Source organism: Lepus europaeus, chromosome 17 (assembly GCF_033115175.1).
Source record: "Lepus europaeus isolate LE1 chromosome 17, mLepTim1.pri, whole genome shotgun sequence".
Classification (NCBI taxonomy): domain Eukaryota; kingdom Metazoa; phylum Chordata; class Mammalia; order Lagomorpha; family Leporidae; genus Lepus; species Lepus europaeus.
In genome coordinates this window covers 81,225,224-81,239,258 of record NC_084843.1, presented here as the reverse complement: position 1 = coordinate 81,239,258, position 14,035 = coordinate 81,225,224, and the positions used below count along the sequence as shown (strand labels likewise).

General features: G+C 56.8%; 1 protein-coding gene across 2 annotated transcripts; it reads right to left on the bottom strand.

Annotated features, from left to right (window-relative positions):
• Positions 1-217: 217 nt before the first annotated feature.
• On the bottom strand, positions 218-13,135 carry CXCL12 (C-X-C motif chemokine ligand 12). 2 transcript variants are annotated; one of them, XM_062214341.1, is made up of 4 exons: positions 12,994-13,135; positions 9,570-9,687; positions 7,904-7,990; positions 218-3,085 (listed from the first exon to the last, which is right to left on the bottom strand). In XM_062214341.1, the coding sequence occupies exons 1-4, from the start codon at positions 13,052-13,054 to the stop codon at positions 3,070-3,072; spliced, it is 282 nt and encodes a 93-aa protein (XP_062070325.1). In that variant the 5' UTR covers positions 13,055-13,135; the 3' UTR covers positions 218-3,069. The 2 variants fall into 2 exon arrangements, with proteins under 2 accessions (XP_062070325.1, XP_062070324.1); XM_062214340.1 differs by lacking the exon at positions 218-3,085 and adding an exon at positions 3,094-5,294.
• Between the last annotated feature and the right edge of the window lie 900 nt (positions 13,136-14,035).

Sequence of the window (14,035 nt, the reverse complement as noted above, 5' to 3'; positions counted from 1 at the left end):
CCAGTTGTGGGGTCAGCAGTCCAGGGGAGGCCCCAGCACTCTCACTGTGATGAATGTGGCCGTGGCGACGGTGGGCTGCTTCTACAAACCACAGCTAGCACCTCCCAACCCTTCAGTGCTGGGCTTTGAGGGACAAAAATCAAGTGTGGAAATTTAAGAAAAAGAAAAAAAAATAGAAAAAAAAATCCCACATCGGAGCACCCGCTACAAAGGAGGCTAAGCTTGCATACAGATCTTTATTAAGAAAAATTATAAGTGCATATACAACTTTTCATCGATATGACTTTGAAGTAGAAATCGCTGTTTTTCAAAGAGTTGTTAATTCCAAACAAAACAAAAGCACACTGCGTACTGGAAGCTGCTTTCTCCTGGGCCATTTTCACATTATCTGGGAGACGCAATTTAAACAATACAAATACAGTATTTAACACATTTAACACTGAATCCATCACTTCTAGAGGCTGAGACCCCAGCGAGGTTGCAGAATCACAAGGCTTCTATGTGCTTTGGTTAACATGGCAAACCTCAGGGATGTGATGGGGGGGTGGCACAGGGGAAGGAGGGAGGGTTGGAGGTTTGCAGGGTGCAGGGCTTGGACAGGGGGCTCTCGCAGCATGGGTCAGGGGAGCCGCGTGGGCTTCAGGGCCCCCACGTTCCCATCTAGCAGGAAAAGGGGCACACTGTCTGGAAAAATGATGGACTCCCACATCACAGAATGGTCAGATCGGATCCAGTGGGAAGCCCTTGAGGTCTCTGGACTGCCCCAAGAGGGAGTCAGGGCTGCAAGCTGTTGCTGCCCAGACCTCTTGCTCGGGCTGTACCATCTCTCTCGGGAGGCGACCTCTGATCTCTGAACAGGTCCACCCCGCTGGGGTCTCAGCAAGTGGAAGGAACGCGTGCAAACAACACAGGGCACAGATTTGGATTCCAACACGCAGCAGCCTGTGTCCTGCCCTGATGCAAAGGCTGACAGTGGGGCGGGGCGGGAGGGGAAGACACAGAACCCCAGGGGAGGCAGGGGAATCAGCAGCAGGACCAGGAGGGGCGCTGGGCAATGCAGTCTACAACCCAGGGATGCGCACTTGACTTGTGTTTTGGAAGCAAACTGGGGTTAGGGTCAGGAGAGATTTTTCCTTTGCAAATGAAGCCAGGCAGTCTCCATTCAGGCACTGACTGAGGTACGGGAACTGTCACACAAGTACTTTCCCCAGCAGTTCCTACTCCTATCTATTTCCCCCGCTATGGAGGAAATACAGAAATAAGCCCTCAGTTAACCCTACAGAAGATTTAGGGCCCTTCCACCAAGAAACTCTGAGGTGCTGGTTCATGGGTTTTCGGAGGAGACCCTTGCAAATTTTCCGAGAGAGATTTTCTAAGCATCTTGGATGATGTAGAAAACATCCCAGGGCAAACTCAGCTATTGCAGGAGCGCCTGCAGTAACAGGTTGATCTCGACAAGCAAACAGTCCTGGATCCTCCAAACTCCTAGGGAGGCTGCCATGCAGCCTGACTGGATGGGGGATTGAATTTCTGCTCCAAGAAAGGGAGAAATTGAGCAATTCTTCATGGATGTGCCACCAAGACCCAGTGTAATGGAGTAGTTCCAGAAATGGCTGAACACACCTCACTCAGACCCTACAAAGTATCCAACAGGAAAAACACAGTCCAAACGGAGTTCATGGGCTGCACGTGCAGTATTCTTTGCACGGATCCATTTCCCCACTTTGCTTTTTTTCTTAATTAAAAAAAAAATATGGTGGGGTGTGTGTTTTTCACTAAAAGGTTGTGAGATGGAATGAAAAGCAAACAAAAAAAATCTTATCAGCTTATCTTTTTGAAAAGTGAAACTCTGAAACATTTTGATGCTGCCCCAGACATTGTCCTAAAGCTCGTTTTCTGAATACCCCCTTCCCAAGGTTAGAGACCTCGGCACTCCCATTCCGGGATGGAAGAAGTGATTGTCTTAATTTGGTTCCTGGTGGAGGGTCTACTCCTAAAGGGGCTGGGTTTTTAAACCTCCCTCCAAAAAAATATGGAGAATTTTTTTCCCTGTTATTCCCCAAACAAAGCTGGGCTCAGCCCAAGGAAGACAAGACTGTAGTTTGAAGATATCAAAACTACAGAAGTGTGGAAACCCTCCAAGGTCCACACTGCTGTCTACCACGTCCCCTGGGGCTCAGCCCACCCTTCCACTGTGGTTCTGGGTTTGGTGGGAAAAGTCATGGCTGTCCATTTACAAAGGGGCCCGAGACTGGATCAGGACCAGGTTAAAAGGGTCGAGAGGCCTCTCCCCCCTCCACAGGGACTCCTCCCCACCTCAGCCTTTGCATTCGAGGGAGAGACGGCACACACGCTCTAGACAGGGATCACAGACACAGGCTGACTTCAACGACAGACACTATCCCCAAACAGGACACGGGGGGCGCACAACACTCTCAGCTAACACAAGACTCTCCTTTGCTGTTGCCGGGCTGACATGAAAGCTTGGGTCTTGACAGGGAGTTGGCGCTCGAGGTCATGGAGACAAGTCTTGAGACACAGGACGATGGATGGGACACAGAGTGATGAGAAGGACGCGATGGATGTGGAGGAGCACGGGGTTGAGGGGCGGGTCTCGCTCTGCCCTGGCCTCACACTTCCTGCACTCAGCTCAGGGGGTCCTGCAGCCTCCCGTGTGGGCCTCCCAATCCCTCCAGGGGTAGCCTTGGCGTGACGCCCCCTCAGCCCTGCCCCAAGTCCTTCCTGCGGGTGTGACACAGGGCAGGACTCCCTTCTGGGCAGCTCAGAGAGATATAATACTCAGGAGCCCTGGGCTCCACGGGAAAGATACAAAGAAGCAGGTAACATAATGGCTTAGTCTAGGTTCTTAATCTGTCACCAGTGACATTGGCTAATCAAACTAAAGGACACATAAACACCATATACGTATTTTTGCTACATAATCAAATGGGGAGAATAAGGCAATCTGTGCAAAACAAGGCCCTGGCCAAATGCACCTGGCCCTGCCCTGGCCTGGGCTTCAGCCCCAGCCTCCTACTGTAAGGTCTCCGCAGGCGCCTGACCCGCCTCTCACATCTTGAACCTCCTGTTGACAAGAACAGACGGAGACACCATTAAGGCGGGAACACCCCGTCTCCCGGCAGAGCCCAGAGAGGCAGCAGCGGGGATGGAGGGTGGCAGGGGAGAGGCTGGGCGGCAGTGGAAGGGCCGGGGACAGAGGATGAAGCAAGCGGACACGAGAGCGCGTAGAGGCATGCACAGTGGGCACATGACGACATGATGACGATCACGGGACACATGGCCCTGACCCTGCAAAGATGGGAGGGCTGCCAGCACCCCACACCTGCCCCCAACTCACGGCTTCGATTGCTGCCACTCATCCACCAGGCAGAAAACGACAGGTGCTCCATGGCCCAGGGCAGCCCCAGGGCCTCTGCACTCCTAGACCAGAGGCCCTTCCAGAAGCTTCCATCAACCACCCACGCTGGGGCCCCTCGGCCACCACCATGCTACACCCTGTGGCCCCAGGTGGCCGCACAGGTGGATTGCGTGCTGGGCAGTGCGTGGGGATCACGCACCTCTCACCTGGCTGGGCACAGAACCCAGGTCAGGCCCTTGCGTTCTCCCAGGGCGGCTGTCTTCAGCAGGTTGGAGCTCTGGCCGCTCCCAAGACACACTGAGGCCTGGCAAACCCACGCACAGACCACAGACCGGACAGAACTGGCCGGCGTGCCCTAAGGTGGGACCAATCTGCCCCACATGTAAGATGAGCAGGAGGCGGTGTCGGTGGGACACTGCAGATGCTACAGGGCCACAGCTCCCCCGCGCTGCCCCAGCCACCCTTACATGCAGACAGAGCAGGCGCTGCTCACTGGGCCACAAGGCTGACCTCTGCAGGGGTGGGCTGGGGATGGAAGTGGAGGACCGCACAGCCCAGGCCACCCTGAGCAGAGCCGGCTGCTTCCACCAGCAGGACACTTGAGGACGGGGTGTGGGCAGTGGAAAACAGGTGGTTCAGCCGCTGTGCCCTGGTAGGAAACCTCTCAAGCGAGGAAAATGGACAGCAAGACTCACCCAAGGCGGGTGTCACAGAGAGCGCCATCCGGGGACACAGCCTGACAATGCTGAGACCCCAAGGGGCTCCTTCTACAAACTCCAACCACTGCACCTCTGCCTCCATTACCCAAAGGAGGCCCAGGGCCTGGGGTGCACACAGGGATGTGTGTACTGGGAAGTGGGCACAAGGGTTAAGAAGCCCAAGGTATCTTTTTTTCAAAGCACTGTTGAAACTAGAGCCTCTCTCTCTCTCTCTCCCCCCCCCCAACGGCCCCCTCCTTCCAGTCCAAATTAGAAACACTTGGCAGAAAAACAAAATAAAATAAAATAAAATAAAAAATTCTCAGACATACATGTGCTGCGGGCGGGGGGATGGGGAGAGGAGTGGTGGAAAGTTCTAGAACTTACGCCATATTCCCTTCAGGCAGGTATGTCCCCTGAGGACTGAGGCAGCTGTATCCCAGAGCCAGAGTGTACACTGTCAACAGAGACCTCCCCAGCAGAAGGAAGCAGAGGGCTGGGGGTTGTGGGTCCCAGAGCTGCCATCCCAGCCCACCTGCCCTCCACGTGGGGACCCGTGTAAGCCCACAGGAGGTGCCCTGAGACGCGTTTCCAAACACCAGTGGGCAGGGCCCACCCCCCACCCCTGCTCCAGCTCAGCCCACAGTCTGTAGAAGTCCACCCAGCTGGGGAGGTGGGGCTGAGGGTGAGGGTAGGGCCAGGCAGAAGGCACTTGGGGAAAGGTATGGCCAAGGCCAAGAGCAAGTCACTTATCACCTGCTCCAGAAGGCCACCAGCGGCAGTGCAGCTGCAACAGGGAGACAGAGGGAAGGAACGCGGTCCTTCCTGCCCAGGGCCCCGTGCCCGTGCCAGCTTGGGGCTGAGGGGCTGGAGGGTGAGCCAGGATGATGCTACAGAGTCCTGAGCACGCAGGGCCTCCCCCGTCTCTGTGTGACTACTTTTCTTCATCACGGAGCCCACCACGAGGGGCCTCAGCAAGCACATAAATACAGGAGCCGGTGCGGCCACCAGGGCTCCCCCCAGGGAAGGCAGCCTGGGGGGCCTGCCTGGAGGAGGGAGAGCGAATTTACAAAGCACCAAGGAGAGTAGAGGGCACTGTGGTCCATCTCCAGGAGGCAGAGAACTAGTTTTTCCTTTTCTGGGCAGCCTTTCTCCTCTTCTGTCGCTTCTTTTTTCCTATCTTTTCTCTTTTCCCCACTTTTTCTTCTCTGCGCCCCCTTAGATAAAATTAGTAGAACCGTTAATGACATTGAAAGAAACAGGAACGCGTCTCAGTCTGTACAAAATGTCACACCACCCCGAGTATGGCTTTTAGCTCTGTCTTCAATCTCAGGGCCCTGGGCAAAGCACCTGTCATCAAATAACCCGGATATCTGTCTCCCCCCACCACCCTGGGTTCCAGCTAGCCTTATGCAAAGCTCCTTTGATGGCCTTGACTGGTTATGGGGATGGCCAGTTTGCCAGTCTGACTCCAGTGGCTCCCACTGGGGACATGGAGTCTCCACGGTACGGGATGTGGATGATGGCACACTGAGGGCCAGGCTGGACCTTGGTCTCGTATCTCACTCATCGGGCACTCCTGCTTCTCACTGCTGACTGGAACTCTCTGCTTCCTCTACCACAGTCTCTGCATTCCATGTCGAATAATGCCTAAGAGGCTACGGGCCTGGGGTTCGTTCCTCAGCGCATCCGGGAGAAGAGGAAGCGGGCAGCCCAGTCCACTTCTCCTTTGGATGCCTGTGAACACCCCCTGGGAAGAACTGGGATTGTTCTGGAGACAGAGGGAGAGCAGTGGTTAGCGGGATTTGATTAGAGCAACTGACTTGGGTCTGTCACATTAAAATGATTCAAGCTGAATGGTATTTAATGATTTATGGGGTGAGGCCACCTGTTCCCAAGGAAGCTCGATATTAACCATGGGCTGGAGTTTTACATGGGAATCGGCAAAGCTGAGTATTACTCGGGTTTGGTTATCTGGAGATTACATGGGGATGTTAGGGAAACTGAGGAGGAGGAGGGAGAAGAGACGGAGGAATTAGTGAGTCAAAGATGGTTCATCCTGCAAAAAAAACTAGCACGGCTGCTTCCATTCGATTAAAAAAAAAAAAAAAAGACGCAAAATCTGAAACTGAGATTGAATGCACTCAGGAGAACAGCTCTGGCATTGATCCCCATGTGGGCTCTGCAGCCAGGTCTGGGGCACCTGCAGAAGCTCCGGCGCTAACCACTAGCTAGCAGAGTTTTCCTGAAGGTCAATAAATCCCCACATTCCGGAGGAGAGGAGGGTTGTACCACAAGAAACAAAGTAGCATCTTTATTGCTAGTGCATATCAATGTCACATTTGATACAATCTGAGTACAAGTGAAAAAAAAATACACTGTGGCTAACATCGCAGCAAGCTGTGTTCACAGTTAAAATAGACCATAGATGGATATCTCTTTACAAACTGCCAGGAGCTTCAGATACTACAGGAGTGGCTACTGATGCTCCTACGGCTCCGCTTCAAATCTAAGAATTTTTGGGCTACAAATATATTTGGAAATACATTTGTTTTCTAAAGAGACGTAAAAAAAATGTGCACAAAAATAGATATATATATATATATATATAGATATATATAGATATATATAAATGCCTTGCAAAGAGTTGCAATCACCAGCAGGACTTTCTGTGGATCACATTCTGTGGGATTTTCATCCTGCCAATTGCTTCTGATTGGAACCCGAGAACCTGTTGTGGCTTCGGGGAGGAAAGGGTCTGAGGTACGATGACACTTTAGTCATTTTTTTTTTTTCGTTTGGTTCACTTCTGATTTCAAAAACCTCAGGGTGTGTGCATGTGGAGCTGCCACAGCCTCCTCAGGCTCCAGAGGCAATCAGCGAAACCATACTGGTTTTAACATTGCAGAGGATCCTGCAAACTTGAGGAGCCTTGTGCCTTGCGGGAGATACAACCCCACAGCCCCCCTGGATGGGGGTGGGGCGGGGCAGCTCCAATCTGGACTGGATCTCACAGAGGGCCCAGGCTGGGGGGGAGAGGATGAGGAAGAGAGGGAGGCAGGGCTGGGGGGTGCCCAGGCATCCTCCTCTTCCTCCAGGGTCAGGCACTGATCAGGGAAAGAAGAGGCAGGGTGAGGCATGCGAGGGGGAAGGGGCAGGCAAGGCTGGGAGAGGGTCTCTGGGCACAGTCTCCAGCGGCTCCTCCACGGAGCCCACGGGTCTGATTGTTTGAACGTGACAGGCTGTGGAGCCCCACGTGGCCGGTGCCCTCGGAGGGTCGCCCCTTGTCAGGGGAAGCTGCCCTGACAAATATTTCTCCTCCAGCCTCCACATCAAGGCAGGCCGTTTCCCGAATTCCCCGCCAAGTCATCACCCACCTGACTGTGCCCAGACACATCTCAGGGAAGGAGAGGAGAAGGCTCCAAAACAAACCAAATACAGATCTCGAAGTCATCATTGATTTAAAAAAAATAATGAGAATGAGGATGAGGATGATGGTGATGATCATGGAGAACTGATCAGCTGGCATAATACAACTGCTTAGTAAAAATAAACAAACAAAAAAAAACCACCCCAGCGGCCAGAGCGCTGATGTGCAGGGGTCTCTGGGGCTTAGAGAAACAGAAGCTGCAGTATCGACATTGTACCGTGCACTATGAATGCAGAGTCTATATGCTGGTGGCAGGCTGCAGGCTCACGCCCAGACCAGCAGGCCGGCCCACGCGGGACAGGCCCTCCTCCCCACAACCTTGCCTTTCCTCTCTCCCAAGCTGTGAGCCTTCCTCAAGTAGGCCTAGTGGACAGTCCTCCATGTGCTGGGGCTTACTTGTTTAAGGCTTTCTCCAGGTACTCCTGAATCCACTTTAGCTTCGGATCAATGCACACTTGTCGGTTGTTGCTCTTCAGCCGTGCCCTGAATGGGGAGGAGACAGGAGAGGGTCAGCGTCCAATGGGCAGCAGGCAAGCAGGTGCACTGCTCACCTGACAGCTGTTTGCGGCACCTTTGCCTGCAAAGGTGCACCGCCAGGTGGGGCCAGATTCAAGAACTGCTCAGGGTGCACTGGAGAGAATGCACGAGGCATGGAGCCATGGCTGAGCTGGAGAGAGAGGAAGAGGAAGGAAACATTTCAACGAATGCAAAACTTGGGGACTTGGGAACACAGTAGAGACTTTATGGAGCTTCAAGGGGACCACAGATTTTTATTTCTGCTGGGTTGTCTTGACGGGACATGGGTCTGAGTGAAGGGCAGACTTTGGGGTGACCCTGGTGGAGGCACTGCCCAAGTCTGGGGGTACGAGTCGGGGTGGGTGGTGGGGAGGGGAGGGGCAGTGCAGGTGGGGGACATGGCATATTCGGTGTGTGCGTGTGGATTTCCAGAGAAAACTGACGAGTTCACGGATTGTTCCATGGTCTCAGTCATCTCTGGATCTTCTTCCCACATCTCCCCTCTGCTCAGGGGCCTCCTTGTCTCTGGGGATCCCTCTTCAGTAAGCTCTAGTTGGGGAGGGGATCTCTTGCAGCCCAAGGTCCAGCCCCTGAGGGGTCTAGAAAGACAGGTAAGCCCCTGTCCTGTGGCTCAATGTCCAGCTGCCTTCCCAGGTGAGTTGCCCTAGCTCATGCGACTAGGAAGCAGCAGATTGTTCGTGCTGGCTAAATTCAGTACAGAGACAAACATGTCTTGTCCACAAGGTATCATCCACAGAAAACCCATTCAAAGCAGCCAAGCTAGAAAACAAGAAAGATGAAGAAAATCCAACCTACAAGCACAGGTGCTGGGTGGGACCAGTCTCTGGGAAGAGGAGTTTCAGCCCCGGCTGCTGAGTCTCACCCATTCTGAGCACCAGGACTTTGGAGACAATCAAATCCTCCCCCACCCCCAGGAGACTCTGAGCCCCTCCCTAACATGGTCCACCTAATGGACTGTTAGGATCCTGGCTTCTTCCCTACACCCCCGCACCCAGCGCCAGCACTCTGTGCCACGGAGACACATGGGAGGTTGGGTTTTCCCATTTCCCACAGGAGCGGCCTCTGCCATTAGCTGTCAGTAACACGGAGCAAAAACAAACATTCCAGGGTTGTATTTCAGAACATGCAAATCGGGAAACTGACAGCTTGGGTTCATATAGATATTCTTTGCTATGTTGTTAAACGTGGCACTGAGAGCGATACAGCCCTGCAATGGGCAGGACAGATGTAACCGTCACCAGCCAAGAGCTGGCTGCTTGGCTGGGTGTCAGTTGAAAGCTTGCTGAAGCCCCCCCATGTCTCCCAGCCAAGGCCAAGGGCATCTGTCTGTGCCATGCTGAAGGCAGGACCACTGCGGGGGAGGGTGGGGGTGGGCACAGCCGTCTGCCAAGCCCTGAGAAGCGGCTTTTGAAACTCAAGCCTGGCTGTGCGTACCCCAAGTCCTCGTGGCTGCCACCAAGCATGCCAAGTTCAAGGCTTGGCCGAGTCACTGCTGTCCCAGGCAGATGGGCAGTTCAGTACTTACACGATCTGCAGGGCACAGTTGGGCGTGTTGAGGATCTTGAGATGCTTGACGTTGGCTCTGGCCACGTGGCTCTCGAAGAATCGGCAGGGGCATCTGTAGCTCAGGCTGACGGGCTTCCCTAGCAGAAGGGAGGAGAGCAAGGCCCCCTGGTTACACCTTGCCAGGCTGTGGGGTAACACACAGGCATCTAGGCTCAGGCTCAGCTTTCCATTGTGCAAGACAAAGGACCCCAGGAGATTCAGCCTGAAAAGTCTTAGCTCAGGTATCTCAAAGATACAGGCAGGAATGACAAGAGATGGTCAGTTTTTCTTGGTAAAAAAAAACAAAAAACTCCAACAGGTCAAGCTGGGAAAGACCTCAGGCCAGGGGAAAGGGGGAGAGGAAGGCGCCAGGGCCGCCTATACTGGACCCTCCCCCACCTGTGGGCTTCTCCCCCCACCCAGCCCCCTCATTTGCATTAAGCTCTGGAAACCACAAAAGAAGCTCAGCTGGGCTCCTACCTGGGAGTCCCCAGGGCTCACCTTCTGGCCAGCACGGGCCTGGAGGCAGAAGCCAAGGCACTGTAGCTGCCCTCACCGGTGATTGCATTACCAGCTTTGCTGGCCAGTGGACCAATTTGCAAAATGCCATAATTGACACTCATTAGTGTCAATTAGGAAGGGGCTCCCCAGGAGGAGCCCCTTTAAGACTCATCCTGTAAGTCTAGAATTGCAGGCCCTGGGCAGGCAGGGGAGGGGCTGGAATGAGTGTGAGTGTGTGTGTGTGTGTGTGTCTGCCTGCAGATTTTATCCAAGCCCCCACTGAATACCCCAAATCATTCGAATTTGCGGGTCCTTTCATCTGAGATTAAATGAATGTCAGACTATTTAGTCCAGGGTTTTTTTTTTTTAAGTTTGTGCACAGAGTCCCAGGCCTCATAGCGGCTGGGAGCTATGGTGTCTTTAGCCTGGGAGTGGGGGAATCAGACCTCCCCCAGCCGCTCCCACTCCACAACTGAATGCATTCCCCTGCCAGCCTGGAGGAGGAAGCTGGGCTTGCTCAGAGACCAGGGCGCTGGGGGATCCAGAACAGCCCCTGGGCTTCCCAGCAGACCAAGTCACCACTGCCAAGGTCTCCCTGGAGAGCTGGCTGCCTCCAGGTGTCCCCAGACCTGGGTCCTCCCCAGCTGAGAAGAGAGGCGGTGCTGGTGGTGGGGCTGCATGAGCCGGACCCCTCCTTCTCCCAGCAACAATGAGCTGTGGCCACCCCAGCGCTGGGGTGGGTGGGCGGGTGGGGGGCTGCTCAGCTCCCATCTTGGGAAAAGCTGCACTAACCAGTGATCAGACCAGAAATCAGAGCCCAGGGAGCGCTCAAAACACAGGCTTTCTCCCCCACCTCTCCCCCTCCACCTCCTGGGATTATCCTTTTCCTTCAAAGGCAATTCTTAGTCCTACTCCCTGAGGACCCCCAAAGCCCTCCTGGAGCCTGGAGCTTCAGCAGGTTTTTAAAGTGACAGAGCCACAGGTGCTCTTACCAGGGGAGAGTGCTCAGCGGGTGCTCCGTCTTTTTTCTCCCAGCTTGCTGCCCCTGTGACTCCCTCTGCCAGGGACTTGGGCTGCAGCTTCCTTGCACAATCTAAAGACCAGAGCAGTCCTGCTGTCACTCTGAATTTGAGACCTGGCCAGCCTGGGGCCAGGGGCAGTCTCCAAGCAATCTTCCATTCTCAGAGTACACAGAAGACAGGTGCCCAATCCTGGGAGCAGACCTGTAGGACCCACTCTGGGTTAAAGCCCAGCTAGTCCAGCGCATCTGGGACTTGGCTGGGGCAGCCAAGGCAGAGGACAGCTAGGCGCCAGGAGGCTAAACAGGAACAAAGCATTTTGGGAGACGCAGGAAGCAGAACTCTGTTTGGAGAACCTAGATCCCTGACCTGGCTACCTGGCACCCAAGAGGGCCGTTCTTAGGTGGCAAGACCCCAACCTGGACCAAAACCAGGAGGAGCCTGGAGGAAGGTACTTTCTCTGCACTTCCCCCACATCAGCTGCACCCAAGGCCTCCCGCATCCCAGCTCCATCGGCACAATAGCATCTCGCCTCAGGACAGCCCTAGCCTCACCGTGCCCCACGTCCTGGGCTAGGGGCTGCAGTCGGCATTTATTTTAGCCTAAGTGTTCTGCAGCAGCTCTGAGCAGCGGCCGCCTGCAGCCTCTCCAGCCGGAGTTCCGTACAACCCCGGCCAGACTCAAACCAAGAGTCCCACCGTCCGCGGCCACCTAGGACAAAGCGGCTCGGGTCTGTCCAAAGCCCACTTAGCCCTCGGGTGCATCTAAGCCGCCCTTTCACCCCATGGCAGGAAACTCAGCACCCGAAGAAGCGCCGCGGTCTCTGATTGGCACAGCTTTGTTTTGCGCGTTCCGGGGCAACAGTTTATTTGGTTTTACAGCAGCAGTGTCCTGTAACAGCGGAGCGAGTTTTCTCTTCAGCGTCAAAAAAAGCAAAGAAAAAGCCCCCCTCCCTGTGAAACGGGACACCACGGTTCCCAGTGGCCCAAGGCTTTGGCAATTGAACTTTGCTGCACACTCTCATTCCGCGGCACAGCGCTCCGCCGGCCCGTGGCAAACGCAGGTGTGTTGGGGAGCGGGGAGGGGGGGAGGCTAGAGGAAAGGACGGCACGGCCCCCGAGCCTCTCTAGTGACCCTTGGAAGAGGCAGGGAGGCAGGGGCTGGACGCACGCCCCGACCGCGTCGCTGCGGGCCAAGGAGCTGTGCAGAAGCGAGGCTTGGCGGATCGCGCCCAGCCCGACAGCTGCGCCGAGCTGCGCCGCCAGCACCCGGCCCCCAGCCCTTGCGAGCGTGCGGAAAGGGGTGCAGCTTCGCGTGGAGAGGACGCCGCGAGGCCAGCTGCCCCCTCGGCCTCACGGCCCCGACACGCGCGTCGCGGAGTCAGACCGGCTCTGCGAAGCGCTCCTTCCTACACGCTCCGCCCGAGGGCCTCCCCGGCACCGCGGTGCGCAGCTGGGCCTCCAAGCCCCTTGGCCGCTGGAATCCGAGCCCCGCGCCAGAAGGCACTGGCCCGGGGCGGGGAGTGAACGGCGGGGGCCCGGGGCTCGTGGCTCCAGAAACGGCTCCCGACCCCCGCACTCTCCCGCGCCGGCTCCGCGCGAGCCTTCGGTGCGCTCCTGCCCAGGTGCCCTGCCCGATCTCACTCCCCAGCCGGTTCCTCGAGGTCCCGCGGCCGCTGTTTTGCCGAGTGCACGCCTCTGCGCTGCGCGGGGAGCTTCGGGCGCGGCTCCCCAAAAGCAGTGTCCAGCGCAGCAGACAGACAGCCGCACGCTCCCCCGCGCCAGGAGGCGCGAACTGCGTGAGCGCGGACGCGGGCTTTGGAGTCGCGACCCCGCATGCAGCCCGGAGAGCCCTGCTCGGGCCTCCGCCGCCGGACTCACTCACCATCGCTGAGACAGAGCGCGGCCAGCACAAGGGCCAGCACGGCGACAACCTTGGCGTCCATGGCGCGGCAGGAGGGCGCGCGGGTGGCTGTGGTGGCGGCGGCGGGCGGACAGCGGCCGGGCACGGGGCGGGCGGAGAGCGAAAGTGCGGCGGCTGCAGGCGCGAGCCAGGCGCTTTAGAGGCGAGAGCCGGGCGGGGCGGGGCGCACAGCAAGGGGCGGGCCCGGAGCCGAATCCAGGCGGCGGCGGGGGTCGCTGACGCGCGTCCCCTTCCAGCGCACCCCCTCCTCCCGCTTCCCCCAGCCCCTCCCCCGCGCCCGTGGCGCTCCGGGGGCCGCCTTGCGCTGCGGCCTTTGATCTTAGCAGGCCCCACTGGGCCCAACTCTGCAAGTGGTTCCTGCAGCCAGGCGCCCAGCTGCGCCTTTTCTCTCCCATTATGCAGATTGGGAGACTGAGGTCTTGAGGCGTAAAGTAGGAGCCGCGGAACCTGGCCTTCCGGGGTCAGTCTGCACTGGAACCCGTGGAAAGTCAGCACACTGGCTCCAGGCTAGCCATGGCCGCGACTCCCAAGGTAGCCAGGAACTACCTTTTCTCTGTGCACAGTCCTCAGACTGACTGCAGGGCCAGGCTCCCCGCGCGGCGGCCGGGGACGCGCGGCCTTCGAGGAGACGGGTCTTTGCGGCCAGAAAGGAATTCCAGGCCTTCAGTACCCAGTGGTCAATGTCCTCGCCTGTCCTGGAAGGCGCAGAGCGCTTCGCTTGCCGCCTGTGAGCACCGCAAATACGCTCCGTGCGTGCGCGCTCAGCTGCGAAATGGGCGCATCGCGGTTCCTGCTCCCCGAGTGGAGCTGCGGGCGCTCGAGGACGACCCCTGCCCGCCGGCGCGTCCGACTCACACTCACGACCCAGCGAATGGAAGCGACAAGCCCAGCGCGACCCACGGCCATTAGGGAGCCCCCCCTCCCCCGCTTCTCACCTCCCAGGGCGATGCGCCGGCGCTGGCTGCAGAGAGGCGGACCCGCGAGGCTCTCCCTGTAGATCGCT

What these genes read in the sequence shown, in the direction of transcription:
- CXCL12 (XM_062214340.1), bottom strand. Translation starts at nt 13,054, where the DNA reads ATGGACGCCAAGGTTGTCGCCGTGCTGGCCCTTGTGCTGGCCGCGCTC. An exon ending in CGCGCTCTGTCTCAGCGATG is followed by an intron (nt 9,688 to 12,993) that starts GTGAGTGAGTCC and finishes CCCTTCTGCTAG; the next exon opens with GGAAGCCCGTCAGCCTGAGC. An exon ending in CTGGAGAAAGCCTTAAACAA is followed by an intron (nt 5,295 to 7,903) that starts GTAAGCCCCAGC and finishes ATTTTATCTAAG; the next exon opens with GGGGCGCAGAGAAGAAAAAG.